The 25,684-nt window shown below is 42.9% G+C and overlaps 3 protein-coding genes across 7 annotated transcripts; 2 read left to right on the top strand and 1 right to left on the bottom strand.

Annotated features, from left to right (window-relative positions):
- The first annotated feature begins 6,208 nt into the window (after positions 1–6,208).
- Positions 6,209–9,054, top strand: LOC110982826 (uncharacterized). The gene is made up of 2 exons (XM_022241529.2): positions 6,209–6,439; positions 8,419–9,054. The coding sequence occupies exons 1-2, from the start codon at positions 6,345–6,347 to the stop codon at positions 8,831–8,833; spliced, it is 510 nt and encodes a 169-aa protein (XP_022097221.1). The 5' UTR covers positions 6,209–6,344; the 3' UTR covers positions 8,834–9,054.
- Positions 9,055–11,969: 2,915 nt separating this feature from the next.
- Positions 11,970–18,361, top strand: LOC110982762 (uncharacterized). 5 transcript variants are annotated; one of them, XM_087144405.1, is made up of 11 exons: positions 11,970–12,124; positions 12,285–12,733; positions 13,065–13,193; positions 13,579–13,782; positions 13,996–14,029; positions 14,239–14,383; positions 15,126–15,221; positions 15,590–15,655; positions 15,973–16,116; positions 16,480–16,590; positions 17,103–18,361. In XM_087144405.1, the coding sequence occupies exons 1-11, from the start codon at positions 12,090–12,092 to the stop codon at positions 17,301–17,303; spliced, it is 1,614 nt and encodes a 537-aa protein (XP_087000531.1). In that variant the 5' UTR covers positions 11,970–12,089; the 3' UTR covers positions 17,304–18,361. The 5 variants fall into 5 exon arrangements, with proteins under 5 accessions (XP_087000531.1, XP_087000532.1, XP_087000534.1 ...); XM_087144406.1 differs by having other exon boundaries at positions 15,153–15,221; XM_022241402.2 differs by having other exon boundaries at positions 11,971–12,124; positions 15,108–15,221.
- Positions 18,025–25,046, bottom strand: urod (uroporphyrinogen decarboxylase). The gene is made up of 9 exons (XM_022241459.2): positions 23,409–25,046; positions 23,075–23,180; positions 22,903–22,982; positions 22,605–22,703; positions 21,494–21,655; positions 20,816–20,980; positions 20,277–20,414; positions 19,586–19,686; positions 18,025–19,160 (listed from the first exon to the last, which is right to left on the bottom strand). Exons 1-9 carry the CDS (start codon positions 24,501–24,503, stop codon positions 18,911–18,913), a joined length of 2,196 nt encoding a protein of 731 aa, XP_022097151.2. The 5' UTR covers positions 24,504–25,046; the 3' UTR covers positions 18,025–18,910.
- Positions 25,047–25,684: the final 638 nt, after the last annotated feature.

Below are 25,684 nucleotides of genomic sequence, written 5' to 3' on the forward strand. Positions count from 1 at the left end.
AGCGGATTTAATGGCAGAGGTGCCAAATCCACGTCCACGGACCTGTTACACAAAATGATAGGACGTAGAGTTAACTTTTTGTAGTAAATTTCAGTGTCGTATTGGCGATATTTTTTTATTTTCAAAAGCATTTTTCAAATCAGCTGTTTGTATTATCTTAAGCTGCTATTTATGGAAATGACCATTATGAAAATATTTATCATGAAAATAAAAATAGCGAGGCACTATTGAGCTTTCGTAGTTTGTCAAGTTTATTTGTCTACTTCGTTCTTATAATACAAACAATCGTTTCCCTTTGAATTTGTTTCGTCCTGCATATTTCGTCATGTATGTAGCTTTTGTTTCGTTTCTAAAATGTTTGTTTCGTCCTCTTTTTACCCAAATGGTCCGTGGTGTATGTGCGCCACCTACGACCCCAGCGTGTGTGCCAATCGCAGATGGCAGTACGTCGGCCGGCTCTGTTGCTGGGAGATCAGTTTCACTGGTTACAACAGCATCTTTCTGCACAACCACCAGTGCGCAGACGAATACCCACCGACAGGTTGCTATAAGACCTTAAGACTGAACTCTGATCGACAACCTGTTCCTCAGACAGATCATGAAATTTTGTTGAAACTTCCCCATTTTTATGGTCCCACAAAACCACATTCTCCACTGAAATTTGGTTCTTAGCATGTCGAAGTTTCCCGAAAATTCTGTCATGATGGCATTATATTTTTTCGATAAGTTATACCAGAAAATTGAAGGCTCGACGGTTTTGTTTTCATGCTTGAAAATTGTAACTTTCCGACAATCAAAATAAAAGAACACTCCCCTCTGTGTGAACTCAAAGGAAAGCATTTTATGTAACTGATGAGTTCATGTCGCCATATACTCCTTCAATTTCCAGACTTTCCATCACATCAGACTTTGTCGGTTATCATTACTAAAAAGCGGAAGAGAACAAGGCTATTGACTTAGGATGTTACATGCACAGCTGTATATGCAAATGTATGCATCAATTATGTATTTTATTGCTATGCTAACTTCGCCTCGTGGGTAGGCCTACGCTGTGTGGTGGCTGCTACATACCCTCAGGCAAGTTTAAAGGATCCGTGCAAAGAATTTTCTTATAGATTCACTCTCTGTCACCCTTTTTACTCTTTCTTTAGTGCATGAAAGCTGCTTAACTTTTGGAGTTATCTATAAGTGCATTGAAAAGCTCACCTATTAAACACCACTCTAGTGTTTCGAGTCACTGCAACAACAAATTGGTTCCATTTTGGTACATGTATACCTTAAAGATAAGCAGAAAGTGTGAACGTGAGTCCTTAAAAGTATAGCCATACTATCTTTTTAAAGATGAAGTAACATAACATCAACCAATGACGTCGACGTAATGGGCAATTTGGCAAATTCCCTTCATTTTACCGTGAAATATCAACGTCTTTTTATACATGATTACAATTGAATCTCGCACAGATCTGTAGATAGGGTAGCACGTGCGAAAAAAATCGCCCTCCCCTATCATTTTGTATTCTCATTTAGGAAATTGCTATTTCCGTTAAATGTATCATCCACCCCTCGTGTAAACTAAGAAATCACTGGATGAACGCTACGTACCTTGGCGTCACGCACTCAAAATCAATTCTCCAAAGAGACGCTTGTTCCACTGTCCCATTATGTCTGCCCCATTGTGTCCGCAGATCCATTATGTCCGTAAGTCATATATATCCATAATTAAACTACAATTGAACCCCCCCATGTGAATACAAATTACTATCGAATCTTGTTATGCATCAGACTCAATTATTTATTATTATTATTTTTTTAAATGTACATGTTATTTACATCAATATCATGATTATCGACCTCCATACAAGCTATACAGGGTGCCTTTTAAAAAGGAAACTGAGATCAATATCATGAACATCGACCTTTATACATGCTTTACAGAGTGTCTTTTAAAAAGGAAACTGAGATCAAAATCACGAACATCGACCTCTATCAGGGTTAAAAAGGAAACCGAGATAAACTTGTTTGTTTCTTTACAGGAAAAGGCCTCCGAAAATGCGGTTTTTTGACAATGTATGCCATACCAACGTGCATGCTGGGAAAGTTTATCCGACACGAAACAGTACTTTGGCGCGCAATACAGCATTGCAGATGAGAAGGCCAAAAAATGGTCTATAGAAATCCTGGATAATCGTCGCAGAAATCTGTCAGCTGGCCGGTGCGAGCGAGCGCCTCATTGGAGCAATTGTGACGTCACTGTCGAGATTCTCATCATGTGACCACTTGTTAATAACTGCGTCCACAAATTTAGTTCCGCCTCATAAAAACTGTTTAGAAAAATACCTTACTTCATATTTTCCTTTTTGTTCTTAATCCATGCTTAAGTAACCCTGTAGCGACGATCTAAGTAAATTTTGCAATTTGGGCCCCAGAAAGACAGTCTTCCTGCAATGTGTCTAATAATTTTGGAAAATGGTAACTATCATCGGTTTAATTAAGATGTCCTCTTTTGCATGACACCAAGAAATCCAAATTCACGTCATAGATGACTGAGCACGGAGTGGTCTAATGGATCAATTCAGAAATGGCCTTGCACCAAATAGCTGTTTTGATGTTGAATGCACAATGTCCAGAGATGGCTTTTTTGTCAGAATTACGTAATGTTTGCCAGAGTCTTCAAAACTATTTAAAAGTGATGAGAACAATGGCAGAAGTTTGCGTTGAAAGGGATTAGGGGCATATTGAAGGACACTGGGGTTAGGCTGCAGCAAGAATAAAACAAACTGTGGATGTCTTTGAAGTAATTACTTAATTAACCCTAACCCTCCTGAATCCTTCACCTGTTGGAGGATTGAGGAGGGTTAGGGTTAATGTTTCACGCTGTGCAAATCTTTGATGCGTCTTGTGCAAAGCTAAGTTCTGACAGGGTCCATTCGAACACTTTGTGCTCAGTCATGTGTGACAGAAATGTGGATTCTCCGTATCCTATTAAAAAAAGACATCACACTGAAATAGATTGTATATTTACCAGTTATACAAAAGTAATAAGCCACATTCAAGAATCAGAGTAGTTAATCTCGGTTTCCTTTATTTATAAGACACCCTAGGCCTGTATATCGTTGTGTCACCCCCCCGTTTTTGTTTTAATGTATCCCCTCCCCCTTTCCCCATACCTCCTCCCACTTTCCGGCACAAATTTACGCCTGTGATTTAACGCTTCAGGCCCACAATCGGGGATTAATTTTATTTCGGAGACGCAGCCTGATGAGACTGAGCCGAAGTTGAGTATTCGAAAAAGGCCAATATCCATGCCTACCCACGGGGCGCCGAATGTGCATGCATGTACAAAACTTGCATATTGTTGGACCGTTTTCCTTCCTCCATGGTTGGACCAGTCCGGTGTATCGACTCGGGCCAGGCGTCACGTGAACATGTACATGTACGTGCATAAGTCATGGCCTCAGGCTACCACACAGAGAGCCAAAACTGAAATTGATAAAACTAACGAAGGACAATTTGCAATAGCTTATACATAACACGGTATCCTTTTCAAGATTAGGCCTACCAAGATATGCTGCATGTGTGGAGAAGACTGGAGAACAATTCAAAAAATTCGATTTTAAAATACCCTTTTTACGTTCGGAAAGGTAACGTGCACAGTCATCTTCCAACCCATTTTCTCAGAAATGCCACATTTCATAAAATGAAAAGTGAAGCCTGATTATATTTCTCTGGTATAAATTCAGCAAACTTTTGCGCAATGCGCTGATGCGGAAGATTTCCTTAGATGGATTTCGGTATAGCCGTTTGCTGGCTAGCGTTGCACAGAATGTGACCACAGCTTTTGCTATGTGAGGGTGCTCACGTGCACGTCCATGTACTTGTACATACTGCACATGTACACAATACTCCATCAACGCACATATACGTAAACATGCACTACTACGGATAAATGACTCTCGTGCAAAATATTCAATACGCAGGAACTAAAAAATACTGCTAATGTTTTTATCAGATCTTAATACACACGGCACTTTTAATGACAGTGGACGTACATTCTTTCAAATCTGGGTCGTGTTTATTCTCTTTTAAATCACTTTTTCAGATTGTTAGGCAGAAATTTTGTTCAAATTTTGTGCAACTAGGTTTATAATACGGTGGCATAATGTTGTCTGGTCACTTTTTAGTTATCAGGTTATCTCTGTGAACTTTGTTTGTACTTCGTTAAAATAAATTTTGGTCTCCATCTGCAGAAAGAAGCTGCTGCTTCATTTCATGAAATTTACCTCTTATTTTCACTTTTTGGGAATGAAATTCCTGCCTAAAACATTTTCATGGCAAGATAAGGCCTTTTCCTAACGTGTTTTGTGAAAATAAAAGTGAACAATAGTACCAGAGTGATCAAAACTAGTGATTTTTATGGTGAAAAGCTCTTTTCGTAAGCGGCAGTTTTTAAAAGTTTTGATGCGATTTTTAAAGGATCGAAACAAAGAAGTTGAATTTTTGCTGAAGTTTTCGAAAGTGGGTTACGGTGGAGAACGGTGTGAAGGTTTTAGATTTGCTGACGGTTTTCCGCTAGATTTTTCTCAAATACCGACAGGACGCGTTTGCATACTTTGAATCGACCTAACTCAGCACCAATTCCGTTCATCCTGCATAATCTTACGGCTTTGCGGTCGTAAGAATTCAGTGACTCGGGAACGAAAGACAAACACAAAAGTAGAGTAAGTTAACATGAAATTTTATTGTTGAAACTGAGGTCTATCTGTCATTATAACATTACCAGGAAATGTTGAAATTCACGGTATATAACCCAGTTTGATATGTACTATACAAGCATTACCTACATCATGTACAGCGGCTCCGACGAGAATTTCCATGTACGCTGCGATACGCGGTAACAGGCCGCAGTGTACCGTGCACGGTACGTAGCTGGATCGAGTCTGTGCATGTAAAACACGCATAGATCGCGCTGCGCTGAAGTATCAAACATGGGCAACTCATGAAAGTCGAACAAGAAGATCTAGCTAGTTAGAACTGATTGTACTTGAGATTTTGGCCTGTCGTATGCAGTGTCTCACTGTTCTGGAAAAACTTCTAAATTGTGTTTTATTCGGTTTAAGCCTTCTAGAGCACACACAAAGAGTGCAGGCGAAGTCTTCAAAGCGAGAAGGCTCAACAGAGGATTCGCAAGTTGCTAAGGATAATTTCGTACGGTTCACGAGGGTCCGGTCGAGTAACCGCCGCGCATAGTCGAAGTCGTTAATTTCCACACGTCGAATGGGACTGAAACATACGTGATCTGAGTACTCCTTGCATGCGATCGCGCGTCTATCGCATGGAGATTGGTGTCCGACTTCGTCTGCCTCGTAATCCAGATTAAAGTGATTAAGTGTGCATGCGCTAACTCTCAACAAGAAGATGCACTGAGGCCGGAGTAAACGTATCATGAGCAGCACACGTGGGTTGCTTGCCGTGGTCTGCTTACGTGGATCCTTTTCCGTTGGAGAAAAAGCCGCAGACCGTCTCGGCGGAATTCAGAAGGGAATCTTATGGCGCGGGGAACTTGGGGGAAAACCCGGGCTGTAGCATTTTAAGGAAACTTTTAAGTGAGAAAAAGCAACTGGCTTTCTTTTTGAAGTTCAAAACTTGATACATTGCCAGAAGGGGGCAAGTTGGGACACACATGGAGACACGACTGGCGGGCATTACATTCTAACAGTAAATCTGACAGCAAGCAAATATTCAGTCAGACACTGGCCTATACGGGGGATGAGTATATACTTTTTCGAAGGACTTATGTGTACACGAACTGCATTGATATCCCGCGAGTTGGCGAAACTGTTTCAAACTTTCATTATGAATACATGCACCTGTTTCAGGATAATAAATGTTTTTGTGTGTTTCAGGTAGGAACATTCTTTGAAAGAATACTCAAGGCGAATGTTGAGTTTAATGCCCTAATCTTGGCAGTCCTCCGGCAAAAATATTTCATGTAAAAGTGAACTTAATCGTCTTAGTGATTCAGGGACAAGGTATTCTTTGCCTTTGACCTTCTTTTTCCAGATGTCAAACTTACCTAAGCGTTCAGTGAAAGTGATCTGAACTGGAACCTGCTTCCAGACTCCAACTGATTGTCAGCGTACGTGCACTTAAAGACCCTGGGCTGGGCGGACGCACGTTCGTCTAAGTTCCGGGTTTGTAGGTTATGTAATTGGTTCGTCTCTGTTGTAGGGTGACTGCCTCAGGCGCATGGGAGTCTTATAAATACGGCACATCTGCCCTTGAATCGGCAAGACTTGAACTACCAGCAAACGACACAGCAGAGGTGGCGATTGAGAAGCAAGACGATGAAACTTCGCAAGATGAATATCCATCGTGTCATCGTTGCTGCCATAGCACTAGCGGCTGTCATGATCATCGGTGCTGACGCTGACAGAAAGCAGTAAGCTCAATCCCCATTTCTTTTAACTCTTAGCAAGATCTGCAGTTGGTTACTATGAAATCAAAGATGTTTTGTGATTCTGGAAGTTTATATTATCAAAGTGAGATTCGAACCTCCAAACTGATCAACATTGTGATTATCAGTAGACTGCATGTTAATGAAATTCACAGAACTAGAGCCATTCTCAAATCTTAGTTCCTACATAAATTGCTTTTAAACATTTAGTTTCCGTTTAGCTTTAAATATATCCACCTATACCTTTCAGAAAAAAAAATCTCGTAGTAAAGTCAGAGATTTGTGATTTCGGTTTCAAACCAGAAGTCAGAACGTTTACAAAAAGGAATAGAATATTTAAACTTCAAATGATTAACAATGAAATCCCAAACCTGATCCTTCTAAGTAAAAGGTTGACTCATCGGAGGAAAGCATTCTCATAGAAGAGATGGCGAGTCATGATCGAAAAAGTGAGGCAAAAGGTCTTGTTTGAAATGATACATAATATTTTGCATACTTAGAAATAACAAAAAAGGCTGACTTAAAGACAAAAGGTAGGACCCATATAATAAAATATATGGAAAAGTGTTCCCGTAGTGTGGTGTCTGCACCGCTTCATTTAATCAATAGAACCACACTGGAATACTGGAAAGATAAATCATCTCCTGCACATCCCACATTCCTTTGCGGTAGTTTATTACAGTCAAGTGGTACAACATCTTCTTTCGTATGTTGCCAGCGTCTCATCCTCACTGTATTCAGCTCAGTGGTGTAGAGCCATGTCCGTGTATCGTCGTCTAGGGTACTAATGCCATGTTCGCCGTTGGGTGGCCGGTATTGTTGGTAGGACTCGATGATGTGATCGACTGTCTGTTCGGTGTGTCCACAGTCGCATGCAGCGCTAGCGGAGTCCCTCAGCCCCACCCTTTCATGGTGGCGGCGAAGCGTGTGCGTTGCGGGGAGTCTGTAGCAATCTTGTAGAGAAGGTGGTCCTTGTTGTTGATGGCCTTGCGAGACAGAGTCAGGACGGCTACTTCGCGTCTCAGGGTTGGTGGAGCGATGCTGGCAAGAAGATGGTAGATAGTTGACCAGCGTTGTGCGCAGGCAGCCAGAGACTTTGCGTAGGGCGTTATCCGCCCCGAGCTGAAGTGCATGCGCCCCCCACCATCAGCGAAAGAAAGACAGGTGGTTATAGGCTAAGCGGGTTCTTGCACTCGTTCTGCGTGTATGCAAAGACCATCCATGCCGGAATCCGGTTCGTAAGTGACTTCGTCACAAAGGCGGACGCGCCACGATTTCTCGGCTCCCATTGGACGATCGCTGAAGTTGCGCGTTAACTTCCGGTTCCATGTAAACGGCGATCAATGCATGTAACCCTACGTGTAGTACACGTGTGCAGTGGGCGTGGTTTAAACTGAAGTGATGTCACACTTACGAGCCGGGAAAATTAGTGAAATATGGAAGGGCTGCGTAGCACCGTGACCAGAATAACGACAAGAATATACTTGCGCGCCGCTTGGCGCGTCTATGCGGTGAGTACTAGAGAGCAATACTGCTCAGCGGGGGAGAAGACCAATGCCTGGATGGAGATGCGTAACTTCTTGGTTAAGGCACCCCAGGTGGTACCGGCCAAGTGACGTATCAGGGCGACTCGGGCCGATATCTTGGCCGACACGTTTTCCAGGTATTGGCGGAATGTCAGGGTGCGGTCGAGCTTAACCCCGAGGTATGTCGGAGCTGCCTGAAGCAGGAGACTGTTGTTATCGACCATGATATTGAGCTCGTGGTTGGCTTCTCTATTGTTGAGGTGGAATACAGAGGACAGGGTCTTTTAGCCACGGAGAGCTTCAGGTGCCAGTTCTTGACGTAGATTGGTGGAGGTACAGCATTAGACATTAGATCTCACTTTTAATTCTTAGGCAATGCAGCGCCAACATTTTGTAGGCCTAGTAATTATGAAATGTTCTTCTTTGTTCTCCTTTCAGCTGCTTTTGTGATCTTCGATGGAGCACGACCCGGTTGGAAGCAGGAGACAGCGCTAATGGTCTACCGATAGTTACCAATCTCGGAGACCCGAGCTACCATCACTGGCTGAGCGTCGGATGCCGGAGGGTCCTGCGTGAATGTCCCGGTGATTGCAGGGCGGTTGTGCACCAGTACATGGGAGGCTCGGCGTTCACTGTTGCATCCGGCCAAGCTGCCTGCGAGAGCGTCCGTCGCAACGCCCCGCCGGGCCGTCCCGTCTATGTGTACGCCACGTACGACCCCAGCGTGTGTGCCAATCGCAGATGGCAGTACGTCGACCGGCTCTGTTGTTGGGAGATCAGTTTCACTGGTTACAACAGCATCTTTCTGCACAACCACCAGTGCGCAGACGAATGTCCACCGACTGGTTGCTAAGACCTTGAGTAAATTGTAATCAACCACGCGTTTCTTTATGTGAACACCATGACGGATGGCGAACTGGCGAAGTTCCGTTTCCATTCGAAGAATTCAGTATAACTGCATGTTTCGTTAAAATCAGAAAATGTAATGTTGACAACTTTGTTTTGGATTAAATTAAAATGCCTGCATATACGATAAAAAGGAAATTGTTGTGGGGTTAACTGATAAAGTTTCGATTAGAGTGAAATGTCATCTTTCTTCTGCCTAGCTGGACGTATACATAAATGGCACAATACGGCCATGGAAATATAAAGAAAGTTTTGTAGCTGTCCTCAAGGCTAGTTGAGTAAAAATGCTAAAAGATTTTATTAATAAGTTTTTTATGGCGTAGCCCAATCTCATAAGGTGGTATTGTAGAATCTTTACATTGGTAATATTTTTGATCCCTGTATATAAAAATGGCAACATGTCCTCAAGGGATGATCCCATGCTAGCTATGCAATTGGATACGGCCCACATCCATCTGCGTACACGAGCATTAGGTTATGTCTAAATTACTTGGCTGTGGCTTAAAATTACGCGTCACTTTATGATAATGGCTACAGCCACAGCCCTTAATGAGTCGTGGGCAACTTCAAGCCACAACCAAGTCCTGCAGCACGGCCTGACTCGCTCTCATCGACGTGTGTTTTAAAGGGAGCCCGCTTTAGCGCCTCCGGTCCAATGATTTGGGCGAAGAAAAAGGGTCCACTGCCTGTTGCTTATTGGCAATGTTTTGCCAACCGTTTCTGGATGGGAAATCATGGACAATGAGCAGCAGATAACTGGCGAAATAAAACCTCTCGTTGAGGGAATTAATTCATAATAAGTGAACAAGATGAATTTCAACGCGGCACACTTTATTACGGCCTTCCAGAGTTGATTGGGGCTGTGATTTTAATACGGGCGATTGGTGCGCCTCCAAGAAAGCGGCATTGCGTTGACCAATCACAGTGCGTGAAATTTATCGACCCTTTCGAAACAGGCATTCGGTGGACAGATTTCGTGCACCGTAATTGGTCAACGCGTTACAAACTCTTGGAGGCGCACTTTTGTGAAACTCCCGTATTGGGTTGTCTTATTCAAATTTCTTCCACGATGAAAATACCCGTTTTCTTTGCCCTTCACTAGAACCCCCCCCCATTGTAGAATTTGCTGATGATTCTGTTCAGGTGACAGGGAAACTGCACTTAAATTTCACTCATCATAGAATCGATTACGAGTATAACCCGCATATTTTCGTTTTATTATTAATTAAACCTAAAAGTTACAATTTATCTGAAACACATCCTCGCGACATACATAATAAAATATCGAGTAAAGCTGGATGCTGAGTCTCATCTCGTAATTCCATGTCTTTCAGGAAAAATGTAAAGAAGTAAAATTTACGCTGCTTCTCAGTCCGCAAGGATCTGATATTCCGTGTTGATACAGTGTAATATCTAAATATGATATTCCGTGTTGATACAGTGTATTATCTAGATATGAGATACGAAACATCCCAAAGTGTCTCATCCGCACTCACCTGTTGCATCCTTTGAAATCTTCCCGGTTAATAATACCTGAAACTGTCGTTAATACTCGTGACAGTTTTCGCACATACCATGCAGGCGCAGACCGGGGGGTAGGGAGTCAACCCCCCCTCTGAAAAAAAGGGTTAGAAGTGGGGAAATAATAAATAAAAAAGAACTAGACTAAGTGCACCACCATTGTGACGTCACGCAATATTTCATCATCGTTCCACTTTTCTGCAAAGAATGAAGAGATGAAAAAAAATCGCCGGGCTGTCCCCTGGTAAAAATTCCTGGATCCGCCCCTGCATAAAAGAGAAAACGTATCTTGGCTTTTCTCTTTGTGTGAAGTTGTACAGACAAAAGGCCAGTTCGTACTTAGCGCGAAAGCGAATACGAACGCGAGTTTGTAAGATCAGATCGAATATTCGTACTGATGCGAATTCACAGAAATCGAACACGTTTCAGTTCAAGCGAAATTTTGCTGCAAATTTTCGTGACGTCAAATTCGCTTCGCTTTCACGTTCTCCTTTAGTATGCACCGGCTTTTACGGTTGGTTGAGCGAAATAGCTAAAAATGAGTGTTCCTGTGTTTGGGAAAATGACATCAGTAGATGTTCTTAAGTTTCATTGATGTTAGTCGTTTGGAAAATGTTACAATCAGACCAGACATTCGCCGTCATGTTTTCCAATATAAATTCATAACTGAAAAATACTAATTATGAGCAACAAAATTGTCTATCGAGAAGAAACATGAATAAAATAAAGCTGGCCTTATGCGATTCCCCCCCCAAAAATTAAGCCGAATAAATAAGCATGCACACTTTGCTATGGGAGGACGTTATGTTTGCTGAAAATTTATACCCACTGTAGGTCACGTGACTTAGCAAGCGCAATCGGTCTATTAACCCCAATTCTACAAACCCCTACTCCCATCCGAAGCCTCATCATTCATCACTTTATAGCCCAATCTCCACCCCCTCTCCACCAACTTTAACCCAAGTCTGTTCGACCCAGGAATCAAACGACACTTGTACTCATCCATACTGTTGCAGATCAGCTAGTAGAGTTACATCACCCACATGGAAGCCAAAAGTTGAAGGCCGGGGGTATTTCCCGAAGACGTGAGTGTTGTAAGCGCAGGGCGGACTCAGCTCACCCCTGCCTGTCAGCAGAGTTATTCTATCGGGGGAGGGGGTGTTGGTGGAGAAGAGAAGATGACAGGGGAGCATCAGGTTAAATCCGTCCCCTCTTCACTCTCAGTTTTGACCTCGAGTGTCATGGAGAAGTAGTCTTATGGGGGCTTCAGCATTGATTCGCGCCGCCGACGGAATGTTTCCACCAAGTATTAAAAACCCTCAAAATGCTACTTGAGTTTCGGACCGATGTCCAATGTTTACAGAGGGACTGCGCTTCACATTTTTTTTCAGCGATTTCCTGTCATGTCAAAGGAACTGGGGCCGAGTATTAGTTGCAAGAAGTCTTTTATCTCATCTTTGCATACAAAGCTAAGATGAAATGAGAATAATTATAATATGCGCGCGATGGCGCGTACTTTCTGTTAACCATGCGCGGTTCGTCTGAACGCTCCGGCGCACAAAAGAACACCACAGATGCAAAATGCCCATGTGTGCGGAAATATACCCGATTTTAGCATGCACTGCATAATACTGAAGTGAAGAAACTTGAGACATCTTGATCCTGGAAACTTTAGTCCAACGATGAGCAACTGTTACAAGTTTGGTCAATGCTCAAGGTAAATGGTAACAATGTGAACTGAGAACATTACATAGCCTTTAGTGCATATTAAGATTCAAAAGGCCTTCTCACGCTATCCAGAGTAGATCAAGCCCAGCTGCTACAACTTATACTTACCAAAAGCTGAATTTATTCACTCAACATCGATTTATGTGTAGGTGGTGCCTCGGCTTCGGAAGCCCAGTTCTTGCCATTGTGCTGTTGGTTCTGGCTTCCCGGGCCTGCAAGGTACATGGACTTACGTCACCGGTACCCGAACCGACTGGGGAACCAGAGCCCAGCGGCGAACCAGAGGGGGAACCGACTGGAGAACCAGAACCTAGCGGCGAACCGGAGGGGGGACCGACTGGAGAACCGGAACCCAGCGGCGAACCGGAGGGGGAACCGACTGGAGAACCGGAACCCAGCGGTGAACCAGAGGGGGAACCAACTGGAGAACCGGAACCTAGCGGCGAACCAGAGGGGGAACCGACTGGAGAACCCGAACCAGAGGAGGAACCAGAACCATCAGATGAACCTATCTCTGTATCGGAAGCAGATGGTTTCAGACCATCGGCCATGGAGGTCATTCTTCCACCTTTTGGACTCATCTGTGTTATTGTGTTTGGTATGAACTGACTCATAATAATCATAAACACATCCCAAAGTAAAGGCTTGCCACTACAAAACAGCAACTCAGTTTGTATCAATTGATGGATTCTATATAATAATATCAACAGAGGTAACGTCCATGTACCATTACACACGATCATGTAAAATAAAAGGAAACATTCTACCACCGAATTTTAAGACGACTTATCACTGAAAAACATTGTTGGGAACGCTTTTGAGAAATCAGATCAAATAGGATTGCATTACACATAAATACATAGATACCTGCAAATTCGTATGAAATTTTACTTCAACTTTTTACCCCCTTTCTGATGTACCGCCAACAGGTCTGTCCTACCTGGCACTAAGGACTGAACTTAGACGGCGCGCAAACCACGATCGACGGGTCCGTGACTTGTACTTGTCGCAGTCCAGCATGAAGATTCTGAAGTCATTCCCAAAAGAAAGTCGAGCATGTAAGTCTTCACAAGCCAGGGGTGTAGAATTTCGAGTAATTGGGAAAACATGTATCATTCGCTTTTTGACTGGAAAATTGATCATTCAATAATCTGCGCCTTGATTTTTGAACTGAAGAAGCACGACACTACAAGAAACGTTGGAGAGATGCGACATCATGGCTATGGGATACACACAAAATGAAGAGGTTAACTTCTAGTTGGGAAAGAGGGGATGAATAACCGAGTGAAGCTTTTCCTAAAATTTACTCCAAGCAACTTTAAAAATCACATCAAAACCTGGCTAAATTTTTTAAAAATCCTACTTCCATGCTAAACTCTTGTAAATATGATTAAATGACGATTCAGAACGATCCTCCGTCCCTTTTGTTTTATCTCGTCCCAGTTCTTGAAAAGGAAGATATCGACATTCTGGACAGCATGCAGACTTTTTTCAACCGTCCCCTCGGTCTCTGCCGTATCGCTATGCCGGGCCTGTTGTCGCTAGCTTTCTGCCCCTTGGTGCTCTTTATCTACACGCCGGTGACACAGTTCTTCTGGCCAGCCGATCGTTTCCCGCGTGGTCAGCCGAATATAAACGAAGTCATCGGTAAGGTATCTCAGCCAAAAATTATCCAGGTTTTTGAACGGGCCTGGACGGACATCTGCATCTTTTTTTCAATAAATGTAATACTGGATTTTACATGTTTACATTTCTCTGATGCCTGAAGTAGAATTTGTTAGGTTTCAAAAATTAATTAATGATCTTCAATGGAGACATGCTTTTTCAACTTCCAAGTTTTCAAACATTTCAATTTCGCAGCGTGTTTCCTGGCACCGGCAGGACTTGTTTACGCGTAAGTTTATGTTTCCATGATGGTATTTCCTCAAAATTATATCAAGGTTTTCCAAAGTTATTTAAACTCCCTATCCTGGTGCGATTATAGCAGACTATGTATTCCGTATAAATCCACTAAGGACACGAAATTCGGAGACAATCCAGCACGATAACACGCCCATTCTGCGACAGTTTATGGTTGATCTTTTTTCGTTTACTGCTCGGCAGAACATCGTTCGGTTTCTCCTACCAGTCTGCAATGAGCAAGCAGAGGTCGCTGATCAGTATTATCTCACACGAGATTGGTCTACTAGATCAGATCATCATTCTGACGTCACACATGGTTACAACTACCTACCGGCAAAAGGCAGCGGTACGATTACATTCCAGTCTTTAGGCTGCGTCACTAATGCTTGATTGGCTACGACGGCATATCACCCAGACGCGAATTGCACGCTATAAACCGTCCTGTCAATCATTTTGGATGCAGCCACTAGACCTTAATGATGGAAACAGTCAGAAAGATAAACGCTTAAAGCTAAGGGCTATGCAAAATTATTAAACATATATCAATTTTCAGGAGGGAAGAAATTAACAGCAGGTTAAAACCTGCATGCATGAGTAGCTTTTTGCAAACCTTTTTTTGCTGCGAACAAATCGTAGTTACGTTGAAGCTTTTCCCCTGCAGTATTGTTTCTCAGCAATACAGGCGTTTCACAGTAGTGCGCCTCCAAGAGTTTGCAACGCGTTGACCAATCACAGTGCCCGAAATCTGTCGAGCCCAATGTGCGTTTGGAAAGAGTCGACAGATTTCGTGCTCTATAATTGCCCGTATTATCCTGTCACAAAGTTTGAACTCTCGTAATCAGACTTCAACACATCTAAATCACCTTCTCAAGTTTCAAAGGAACGAGGATTTTCTCGACAGGAATGCTGTTCCTTGACTATTTTAATTCACGATCTGTTGATGTAAGTAAATGTAATAAAATCTGTAAATGAAGTAAATGTCATACAATGCACTATCACAAAATATACTCGGAGTGTAACACAATTTGTACAAATAAGATTCTGGTTACAGAAAGATTTTTAATGCCCAGATGTATCGTTGCGTCAAGGAGGAAGTGATGTCCATCATATTGCAGATACAGGGACAGCGAGGCGAGAGCACGGCAGACTACAAACAGAATCTATCAAGCGGACAGCTATGGAAGGTCCGTTGAAACATCGTCAGCAAGGAACTAATCCAATCTGCGATTAATTGGGCTTGAATACCCTTGACATGGCACAGCGCACAAATCGTAGAATGAGCTATTTAAAGGTTGGACGTGGGTTTGTTTTGGAGCACAACGGCACAATTTTCGGACTTTGCGACGGAAAAATGATTTCTTACATTTCATACGGAGCAGCTGGAGTGAGATGTGGTCGGGTGGGGTTGAAGCACAAACTTTTCCATCCCTTTCGCGGCGATCAAATGCTTTGTAAGTGTTGAGCGAGACACATTTTGTTTTCATCGAATGAGTTACGTGAGAAAACAGAGAGTTTTTGATGTCGACCATGTAAATTGGTTTATTTTTGGTAGATAATCGGCACACTACGATCAGCCACTCAAGAGCAGGAGAGATGGCACTTGGATAAAGAGATGGTGGTATGGTATTACTCGTGCCATATGGCGGCACATTAGTCTCTTCTTATTCTTGAGCGTGAAACTGCCGTCACGAAGCACATAAACCTTGAATCGAGACCATACATAAACCCTGTCTTAACTTTCGAAAATTTTGCTCAAAAAACAGGCGTTTATATTGTCGCTCTTTTCCTTTGGTTGCAAACCTGAAGTAACATTAATACCATACCAGGGAAACTCTATTAACGGGAAACAACCCATCAAGGTTCGTTGTCAATGCAGGCCGAGTCCGGAAGACAGAGAATTCTCAAGTCAACGTCTCGGTTCTTCACTCTTTTCAGACGAAGATCATAGACCGTATCCTGATGGTCAACTCGGCCTCTTCGGAGCGATACGAGATCATGACAGCCACTATCCACCCTCTCAAGTGGATGTTCCTGGAGACGCTAGGTTTCTTCGCATTCTTCGGTGTTCTGTTACTCAAGGTAAATACGCTTACACGTTGCGGCTTGGTCTGTTTGTCCGTTACCTACACTGCCGTTTCCTTGGAAATCCCCCGACATCAACTCTGTCACTAACAACTTGGTTGTCCATATTTCGTACTGAAAACGAGGAGGAATGCATCATTTTACCGACAGACATCTGACATGTCATCCTTTTCTCCCAAAACTCACTACCTGACGAACCTCCAGTCTCACACTGACCATAAAAGAAACGGGCAAGTTCCTCCTCATCACTGCGATTGAGAACTTGGAATATTCGTTTGTTAGACTCTTGTCCAACTCAGATCTACATAATGAACATCTTCACTTCGATGACATCCAGACTATTTTACTGTTCGTTTTCAGGCGGAATCTTACAGAATGGAGCTATGTATGTGTATCATGACCGTCTTCTCTATCAGCATTCTTTGTTACGTGGTAGCCGACCTCGACTCGCCATTTAATGGTTTCTTCCGGGTATGGGATGAACGACAATTCTTCAATCAGCTGGCCTTGTTCACTTTTTTTTTTTTCGGCATCTTGAAATGATTACTGCCGTACATAAATTCTCGAGTTCAGACATCCGGGAACTTCTGTACATTACTGAATAGCACAAAGGGTAAATTTGCCCCTTTGCCGTGTGTTGAAAGTCCCTATTGGCGTCACGCCGACCGCGAGAATTTCAGACGCTTGGCCCGATGGAGTCCCATACCTCCACTAACTCAAAAAATGACTATCTTTCAAACCCTTGCTTTCAACACTCCCACTGTAAAGATTTGAAGTTGGCTTTCGGAAGAAAAAAGAATATCTGGGGAGAGACACAAATCATCAGAATTAGAGGTTCCCAGAGACGATTCCAAAATCAGTGTAACAGAAAAAGAGAGATTTGTTGGGAAATGTGAACGGAAAGAAGATCTGTTGCTGGCGCCTTTTCAAAAAGTTTACAAGATCCCAGCTGATAAACCAAACAACCTGCCCTTGTTCTTCAGGTGAGCACCACTGGGCTGACTGATCTGACAAAAAAGACAGAAGAGATGTACGTGCTAGCCATGCAGGGTAAAGATCTGTACAACTGTCGAGATGAGGGCGAAGATGTGGGCGGGGAAGATGAACAGAGTAGGCGGAGCAGTGAGGCAGAGATAGAGATTGAAAACGTTCACGTGGAGTCCAAGTTTGACATGAAAGTATAGAGCATGGAATGGGGGTACCTCTGTGGATTGATAATTGATCATAATTAGCTTTGATAGCAATAGGTGTGGTCCTCCAGCAGGCAGGAACACAACTTCTGATCAATCAATATGGGCGTTTCACAATAGTGCGCCTCCAAGAGTTTGCAACGCATTGGCCAATCACAATGCCCAAAATCTGTCGACCCAATGCACGAAATTTGTCGACCCAATGCGCGTTTGGAAAGGGTCAACAAATTTCGCGCATTCCGATTGGCCAACGCGTTGCAAACTCTTGGAGGCGCACTATTGTGAATCGCCGTATTGTCATGAGGACAGTAGGAAGAGAAAACAGGCAAGGATGGACGGTAACAGGAGAAGAGGATGAGACGGCCATGAAAATGTCATGAGGGAAAAAAAAGACAGAAAAGAATAACTGTAATGACAGCTAGACAATGGCAGTGGAGGGCAGTATCAGTGGCACAGGACAATGACAGACATTACATAGTATCAAATATGAACATTTCACTGCAAAGCGTCCGGGGTATTAATGACACTGAACTTACGTGCAGCTTGGGGTAAGTTTTCTTTGTTCAAATATCTTGGAAACATTTTAAGTTGTCATTAAGGAAGAAAGATGTAGCAGTGCTTAAGGCCAACAAATAAACGACTCTCTGTCCATCAGCCACATTTTCTCTCTGTATAAGGATTACATGCCCATATATTAGTGAAACAAAGTCAGGAATTTAACAAGTAGGATTGTTTATTAACGATCTAGATTTCATCATCTTCAAGTCTTTTCCAGAGATTCTTTAGAAAAACTACTGCCGTTTATTCCCAATTATCAATAATTTCTGTTCACAAAGGTATCTTGAATGAACTCTGCTCAGAGAATAGGTTTATAACGAGATTAATAGTCCAAATTAAGTATGATGCAGACGTGTTTACGTAGACTAGTTTAGTGAATTTTGACTAGTACGGCAAAACAATTTATTAAATGGAGTATGTATGATTATGTAGATACAGACTTGATTAAAAAAAAAAGTCGATTAAAACCTTTGCCTGTGAAAGACTTTTCAAAAGCTTGACCATCGTGCATCTTGCTTAAGTGCCAAAAAATACTTTCCATCCGAGTTCCAAACAAACGAGTACCCACAAAAATCCAATGTAATAGCAATTCTCCATGCACTGAAGAAATTCACTCGCAGTACAACAGCAGCTTTTCCCCCAAAACCGCATAAACTTTTGAAATTACAAAATGAAGAACAGAGGCAAACTAAGGCGAAGCCAAACAAACCGTCTTAGTCCTGTTGCCTGAAACGTGAAAAACGACTTGCTTGTTTTGATACAGATGACTTGCACTGATTAAGCAATATTTCAATATCAAAAAATAAGCTACGACATTTCATGTGGGAAGTCGTTTCATCTTTTCACATTGAACTTTCTACTTTTCAACTGTATCAAAACAAGGGAGAACAACGTGACCAAATTCAACAAAACTTTAGGGCATTGACACCTGCATACAAATCTATCCACAGAGAAGTGTCCTACTGGATACTGCTCGAGTTGCTTGTTCAAGAATTGCTCAAGCTTTAAATCAGAGATTTCAGTTCGCATTCCCCTTGTCAGTTTCATCTCATATTTCCTGCGGCGTCCCTCTTGTTAATAGCTTCGGACTGAGCGTGGACAGTGTCTATGAACGTCCTGACATGCTCGGGATCAAAATCGGGGTACACACCATGGCCCAGGTTGGCAATGTACCGCTGCGTGCCAAAGCGATTTAACATCTTACCCACAAGTCCTTCAATGTCATCCTTACTGCCATACATAGCGCAGGGATCTAGATTTCCTTGCAGAGACACAGCGGAGGCGGCCTGGGACCTGCAACAAGAATAGAATAACGATGATTTATGTCAACACTGGGTCTTGTTACTTAATATTTGCGGCTTACGTAGTTTCCTTACTAACCTAAAAGGCTGAATTGCGAAAGGTAAAGCTACAACGTGGTCAAACTAAAGATATGTAACGGTGCATTTCAACACGCGATTGCCAGGCGACTTGTGTCTGACCATGGCGTACAGCAAGACATCAATAATGTTGATTTGTTTTGCAGAGAGAGAAACCGCCCCCCAAAAACCAGTAAACCTGCTAGGGTCAGCTGGTAGGTTCCACAACCATGATTATTTGATGAGGTCACAGTCAGAAATGATGCACTCCTATTTGTTCACATTCCAAGAGGACACAAACTTGTTTTCATGAGTAATGGACTTCCATTCACAAATTCTGAAATAAATGTCCGACTTTACCTTGCTACTTCTGGGTGAATGGTCCAGTCCAAACTGACGACATCATATCCCGTTTTGGAAAGCTCTTCTATGGCATAATGGCAACCTTTGGCAAACACAATCTGTGAAGTGGGGGTGAATTCAACAAATATCTGTGAGGAGGAAGAAATCTCAAATATCTCAAAGCAGTTATGCCCCATCAGTCTTCATCCAAAATCAGGGACCCTAATAATAAATGTTGGCGTTTCTTTGGGAGAAAAATACAAAATTGCTAGTCCCTTGGCCAGGAAACATGTTGTCAACCAATATCTCAGGATGAGTATTTGGAATAATAGTGTTCAATTCCCGGCCTGGTACACATATGGATTGGGATTTCAGTCCCTGCCTGATTCCATGGGTTTTAGCCAGAATATTCCTCTGGGGTTTCCCTCCCACCTCTAAAACTGTAACTGCCTCTCATTGTCTCATCTCTACAGGTTTCTTAAAGCTTGAGAGCTTAGAGTGCCTAGAGCACTCAGCTGAGGAATCCTTGGTGTCACCTGTCATTACAAGAAATTAAATAATAATAGTAAATTATCATCATCATATTTCCCATCTCCTGGAGAACCTGAAAGGCTTGGGATTTAACGAAACCAAGTCTGCACTGCCGCTGCCACCTTCTGACCTTCAGGTTTTATACCTTTGATGCCAGCATTTCACAATCTTCACTCACCATGGGGACTGGTTCAGTGTTTGTCTCTCGAAGAGTGCTCTTTACTCTGGTCACAATCTCTTTCAGGTAGGGCAAGGCAAAGGTCATGAAGAGGTCATAGCCTAACACCCCAACATTGGAGTCAAAAACCTGTAAGAGCTGAGACAATCATTTCAAGGAGGAACCCGTTAAATCTGGAAATTTGGCTTTGCTATTATGGGATGTGACGGAAGTCCTTCCAGAATCAATGAAGAATTTCTGACCAATTGAAACTAAAAAATTGACTTTTTTCCTAGGGCAAATTCTTGGAGCCTTGCAGGATTGTTTTGTACATCAAAACAAAACCTTTTGTGTGAAGAATGAAATCACTGATGTTGACCGTATCGTACTTGATTGATTAGTTGATTTTATTCTCACTAATATTGATTTGTCAATGATCACTAACTCCTTGCTGAGGATCTATCAATCAGCAAGTCAACTGACTTGTCAGTCAAGAACAGCCAACAACCAGCTAGTCACCAATCTGGTGTAAGCATCTACCCAACTATCCATTAACTCACCTGGGCACCTGCTAACACCTGTCCCACTAGATAGTCTACGATCTTGTCAGTCAGCAGCCGAAGGAACTTGTGGCTCTGCTCTGGGTAAACGTACAGCCACTTCTTGGCTTTGCTGAGAGTGGTCGAGTTCCCTGTACCCTCGATGCAATATCCCATCAGAGTCCACTGCATAAACATAGAAGGTACCTGTTCAAGTTTTCTGCAAGGGAGTATGGTCCAGTGGTTAGGGTGTGTGACTCATAATCAGAGGGTCGGGGGTTCGAGTCCAGCTGCTGGCTGTATGTTGTGTCCATGGGCAAGCCACCTGACCTCTATTCACTGTTCTCCACATAGGCTTTTGAATAGGTATTAGCAAAACTGAGGGGTAAATAGTGATGGGATAACAGCCCATGCTGGGATATATTCTCAGTGTTTCATACCAAGGAAATCTAGATAAATATGGCATTTCACTTGAAAGTTTCAGCACTGTACACTACTCCACATTAATCTTTGTCTACCTGATAGTACTTGAGTGAACAAAATATGATGCAATTAACTACTCTTTAATCCATTAAGAAAAATATGTTTTTATACGGTCATTTTTTGCTGGAGCCGCACACAACATCTCATCTATTTCAGGAAGAGCCAAGACCCATTCAGGACAAGATAAAGTCTTTGCATACAGTCAGGAAAACCCACCGGTGCTCCAGAGAAGCCAATAAGTGGAACCTTTCCTTCAAGTCGTCTCCTGGTCAAGGTGATGGCATCAAAGACATAACTCAAGGCTTCGGTGACATCCACATCACTTTTCAGCCTGGCGAGGTCTTCAGGGCAGTTCAGTGTGTTGTCAAATACCAACCCCTAGAAGACCAGAAAGCAAGCTACATGTATAAAGATCTCACAAATATCAGGGTACCGAGAAATTCCAGGAGATAACATTATTTATGTTCACTTATTTAACCCTGAAAGTCCAAAATCCTCAGTTTTTGTAACTCCTACGCAGAGATGCATCCTTGATAAAGCCAGTCCAACTGACCCTTGTACTGTGGCAAATCAAGTGGAAAAAATTTCTGACTGTCCTTGGAGGATGAAGTGATTTTTTTTTACAAATCATGGTGTGCGGGATAATCTTAGGCATTCTAGAAAATCCATCAGTAGGTTTGAAGGATCTTGAAGGACTCTGGCTGAAGGAAAGTGGAGTGTAGCCACTATTATTTGTCCTAGAGCTTGATGCAACTTGGACATGAGTCAGTTTGTTATTCCAACAGGTCACATGGGCATTGCAAGGCGGCCAAGGGGCAATCTTTCCCAAAAGAGTATTGACAAACAGGAGTGAAAAAAATGAAAAAAAGAAATAAAACATGATGAAAATCACCTGCCTTCTTGTCAGCAAAAATTAACATTGCCCCCTTTCCATTGTTAATGATTTATTTGTTCATTAATGACGAGTCCTTTGCCCCTTAGAAAAAATCCTGACAAAATGTGAATGCACAAATGACACCCATGGTAGGTCATTAAAGAACAATATGCACAATGTAAGCCCTATCAGCACAGCTTTAGGCTGACTCGCGCATACAGTCAACACATCCACCTGACATGATGACTGACCATGCCCTTTTCAAACTCAGAATTGTTCACGTGCAAAGCATGTGCCCTTGGCCTCTTTCACAGAGGCTTTTTGAAGGATTCAGGACAATTCCTGGAAATAAATACCCCAAGAGAGATTAGGTAGCAAGAAGATTGTCAAGGACAGTGCATACACTGCTCTTTTGAGAAAGGCCAATAAATGACCAATCTGTAGTCAGCTCACCTTTCCTGAGATCATCTCAACATGGATGCCAAGGACTTGAGGAATGACAAGAATATCAGAGAAAATGATAGCTGCGTCTAGGTCAAACCGGGCGATGGGCTGAAAAGGTACAAGATTATACATGATGCACATCATATACAGAACTTCTAAAAAAAGAAGCAGTTCATATCCAAATTCCATTTGACCACTACAAAAAACTGGCAGAAAAACAGATATGAGTGAAATCACTCATGTTTCAGCAAATTTCTTGTTTTGCAACAATTATTTTGAATACAATTCGTAAAAAAAGTAAGTATACCTGTAGTGTGACTTCACAGGAAAGTTCTGGAGTTTGGCATATTTCAAAAAAGTCGTGCTCCTTCCTTGTGGCTTGGAACTCTGCAGAAAAGACAATTATTGCTTGTTACATTCGGGTTCAAGGTTTGATGGCTGGCCTGGTGATCAGAGGTAATAATGCCACGTGAACTAACCCGGGAGATATCGTCCTGCCTGTCTCATGACCCAGACTGGTACCCTTTCCGTCTTCTCTCCACGTGCTGCGCGAAGAATTAAGTCATTCTTCAGAGGTGGGAAATTCTGCAATGAGAAATACAACACAATACAAGTATATTTATGCAAAGCAGAAAAACACCCATGTATCTTTTCAGATGGTAAATTGGATAACAACAGTATATCCTGTGATTGACTTTTGATATTAATGGTATATTATGACACATTGATGGTACAATAGGCCTAGTCAATCTGGTCAAGGTTTGAGTAGGTTTAAGGAGAAAGAAAAATGTTGCTAGACAAACTCATTCGAACCTGTCGATTATGAAGCTGTTTGACTTTCTTGCGTACGTCACTTAGAGCCTTAAAAATGGCCTGTATTTGTTCCGAATTTTGCACAGGAGTAGCAAGTCTCTGTGGGATGGGAATAGCATGGTGTTTTTTAGCTGGCGGTGCTTGGATGTCACAATTGATGTCTGGAACTTTTTCTGTCATGTGGGCGCTGGGGTTGATTCCAACAGGGTATGGCCGGTAACCTCTCAGAGTGGAAACAGAAATGTCATTACATGTATCTGGGCATCTGGCACGTTTTGGTGGTCTGGATTGAGGAGGCAATGCCACAGCGTGCTGTAGTCGGGAGTAAGTGGTGCCGTTGATATTTGAATGGGGCGTAGAGGAAGAGAACAAATAGTCCTGATCGTCTTCATCTGCCTCGTCGTATTCGTAACTTCCAACATCGGCATCATCTTCAGGGTATCTGAGAGCATCACCTTGATCCGGGAAGTCATCGCAATTCGGATAGGGACAGCTCACATGAAAGTTCTCTGATTCACAGGCGTCAGGAACCACTTCAGGGAAGTATTCATCTCGTGTGAATAGACGATGCGTTGTGGGATTTCGTGGCAACGAGTTTGGGCAGGTAGGGATGATCTGACTCAAGCAGTTATAGTTTAAGATGTTCCCTGCCGGTGGGCACTGAGGTTCGTGACCAGATCCAGCCAGCGAAACATAGTTCAAGCGGCTGATGATGGCGCGCGCCTTACAGGAACGATTCCGACATTTGAGGTAAATGTTGCCATTCCGGCAACGATCTCGAATAAAGATGTAGCCTTCAATGATGTAACCCCGCCCATTTCCTTTCAAAGCGATGACAGTAACGCAGTCACTCAGTGGCTTCTGAGCTTGTCCATCGCCTCTCGAGTCACAACTTACTTCACCACCGTGAGTAGTAGCATTTTCCGTATCCAGCTCGTCTCTTTCATTTTGTTGATCACAGATGCTGGCTCTCGCTACCTGAAGGTCGTCATTGTTGGAGGAGTTACTTTCAGATTGAGTCTGCTCTAGAAATGTTTTGAGGTCCTCAGTATTGGGTTTTTGGTCTTTATCGGGATCCATACCTTCACCATCCATCAGAGTCCTTCAAACCTGTCCTTGTCTGAGTTTATTAAATATACAATGTCAAGCTGAAAGTCAACCCCAGTGCAGGGCTTCGAGGTTCTAAATCGACAAATAAATTTTGTAGCACAAGATGCAAAGGCTCCTTTTTTCAATTCGATCACAATATGGCCAACGTTTTGTCGCTCGAACAAATGAAACGCCAACCGGACTTCAGACGGAGAGATGGGCTACACGGTGAGCAACACATGCAGAGTGGGGACTACAGAGAGTAGGCCACGCAGCTTTTACAAACACGAAGGACACAAACAAAACATTTTGACCGAGCAGCCCGACCGAAGCAAAGTGGACAAAATGGAAGAAGCAGCGGAAAGCGGACAGACAGCTAGCGCGACCACGGGGAATTTCGGTTTTGAAATTCCCCAACTGAATGATCATGAAAAACCAAGAATTCAAGAAGCAAGTTTAGACGGACGCATCCTTATATTTAAACAAAAGAAAAACACAGACAAGCCCACCATGGACCCCGAGTGCAGTGCCGACTGCGCATATCGACGCAATTTGAAGGCGTGTCGACAATATGCAAATAAGGAGAACCTGTCGAACAAATGAATGACAGCTGTGTCAGATTGTGAGGGTAAAATTTGTCGAATTTTAGTTGGAAGAGTAACAGCTGCGTACCGACAGCTACGGAAACAATGAAATTTGCATCCTGCAAGCCCCCTAAAATAAGCTTACCGTTGCTTTCTCGCGTCCTCCCATGGCTGTTTCACATGCTCGAAAATTTCCAACACACCGAATACACTTTATTCGACCACAACCCACCGAAGAAAAGATCGAGCACAAGAGCGCGGTCGAACTAGCAGTCGACATGCGCCAAGTTATGAAACAAGAACGCCTGGTAGCCGCGTATGTAAAGCCCGCAAAAAAAATTTGCCATTGTTGTGTGGTACAATACGGTCCATGGTAGACCAGCGAGTCAAGGCCAACGGCTGTTTCATGTTTACGAGTCTCGTTAGCTGGGTCCTCAATCTAGCCAAGCACTGCGTTAACAACTTCGGCACAATGTTGGAAACTCACTTGAGCGATCCAGGTATTGTGCCTGCAACGACGCACTTTGCAGTCATGACAGTGACTATTCGACGGCGCCTCCAAATCCCCACCCCGATGATTTTGAAGCATTCAGACAAATCTTG

Source organism: Acanthaster planci, linkage group LG12 (genome assembly GCF_054643075.1).
Source record: "Acanthaster planci isolate LZ-2023a linkage group LG12, COTS_SCS, whole genome shotgun sequence".
Classification (NCBI taxonomy): Eukaryota; Metazoa; Echinodermata; class Asteroidea; order Valvatida; family Acanthasteridae; genus Acanthaster; species Acanthaster planci.

What these genes read in the sequence shown, in the direction of transcription:
- LOC110982826 (XM_022241529.2), top strand. Translation starts at nt 6,345, where the DNA reads ATGAAACTTCGCAAGATGAATATCCATCGTGTCATCGTTGCTGCCATA. An exon ending in GCTGACGCTGACAGAAAGCA is followed by an intron (nt 6,440 to 8,418) that starts GTAAGCTCAATC and finishes TTCTCCTTTCAG; the next exon opens with CTGCTTTTGTGATCTTCGAT.
- LOC110982762 (XM_022241402.2), top strand. Translation starts at nt 12,090, where the DNA reads ATGAGCAACTGTTACAAGTTTGGTCAATGCTCAAG. An exon ending in CATCTGTGTTATTGTGTTTG is followed by an intron (nt 12,734 to 13,064) that starts GTATGAACTGAC and finishes TACCGCCAACAG; the next exon opens with GTCTGTCCTACCTGGCACTA. An exon ending in ACTTGGATAAAGAGATGGTG is followed by an intron (nt 15,656 to 15,972) that starts GTATGGTATTAC and finishes CACTCTTTTCAG; the next exon opens with ACGAAGATCATAGACCGTAT.
- urod (XM_022241459.2), bottom strand. Translation starts at nt 24,503, where the DNA reads ATGGATGGTGAAGGTATGGATCCCGATAAAGACCAAAAACCCAATACT. An exon ending in TTGGCTTCTCTGGAGCACCG is followed by an intron (nt 20,981 to 21,493) that starts GTGGGTTTTCCT and finishes ATGTTTATGCAG; the next exon opens with TGGACTCTGATGGGATATTG. An exon ending in ATTCACCCAGAAGTAGCAAG is followed by an intron (nt 19,161 to 19,585) that starts GTAAAGTCGGAC and finishes TTCTTGTTGCAG; the next exon opens with GTCCCAGGCCGCCTCCGCTG.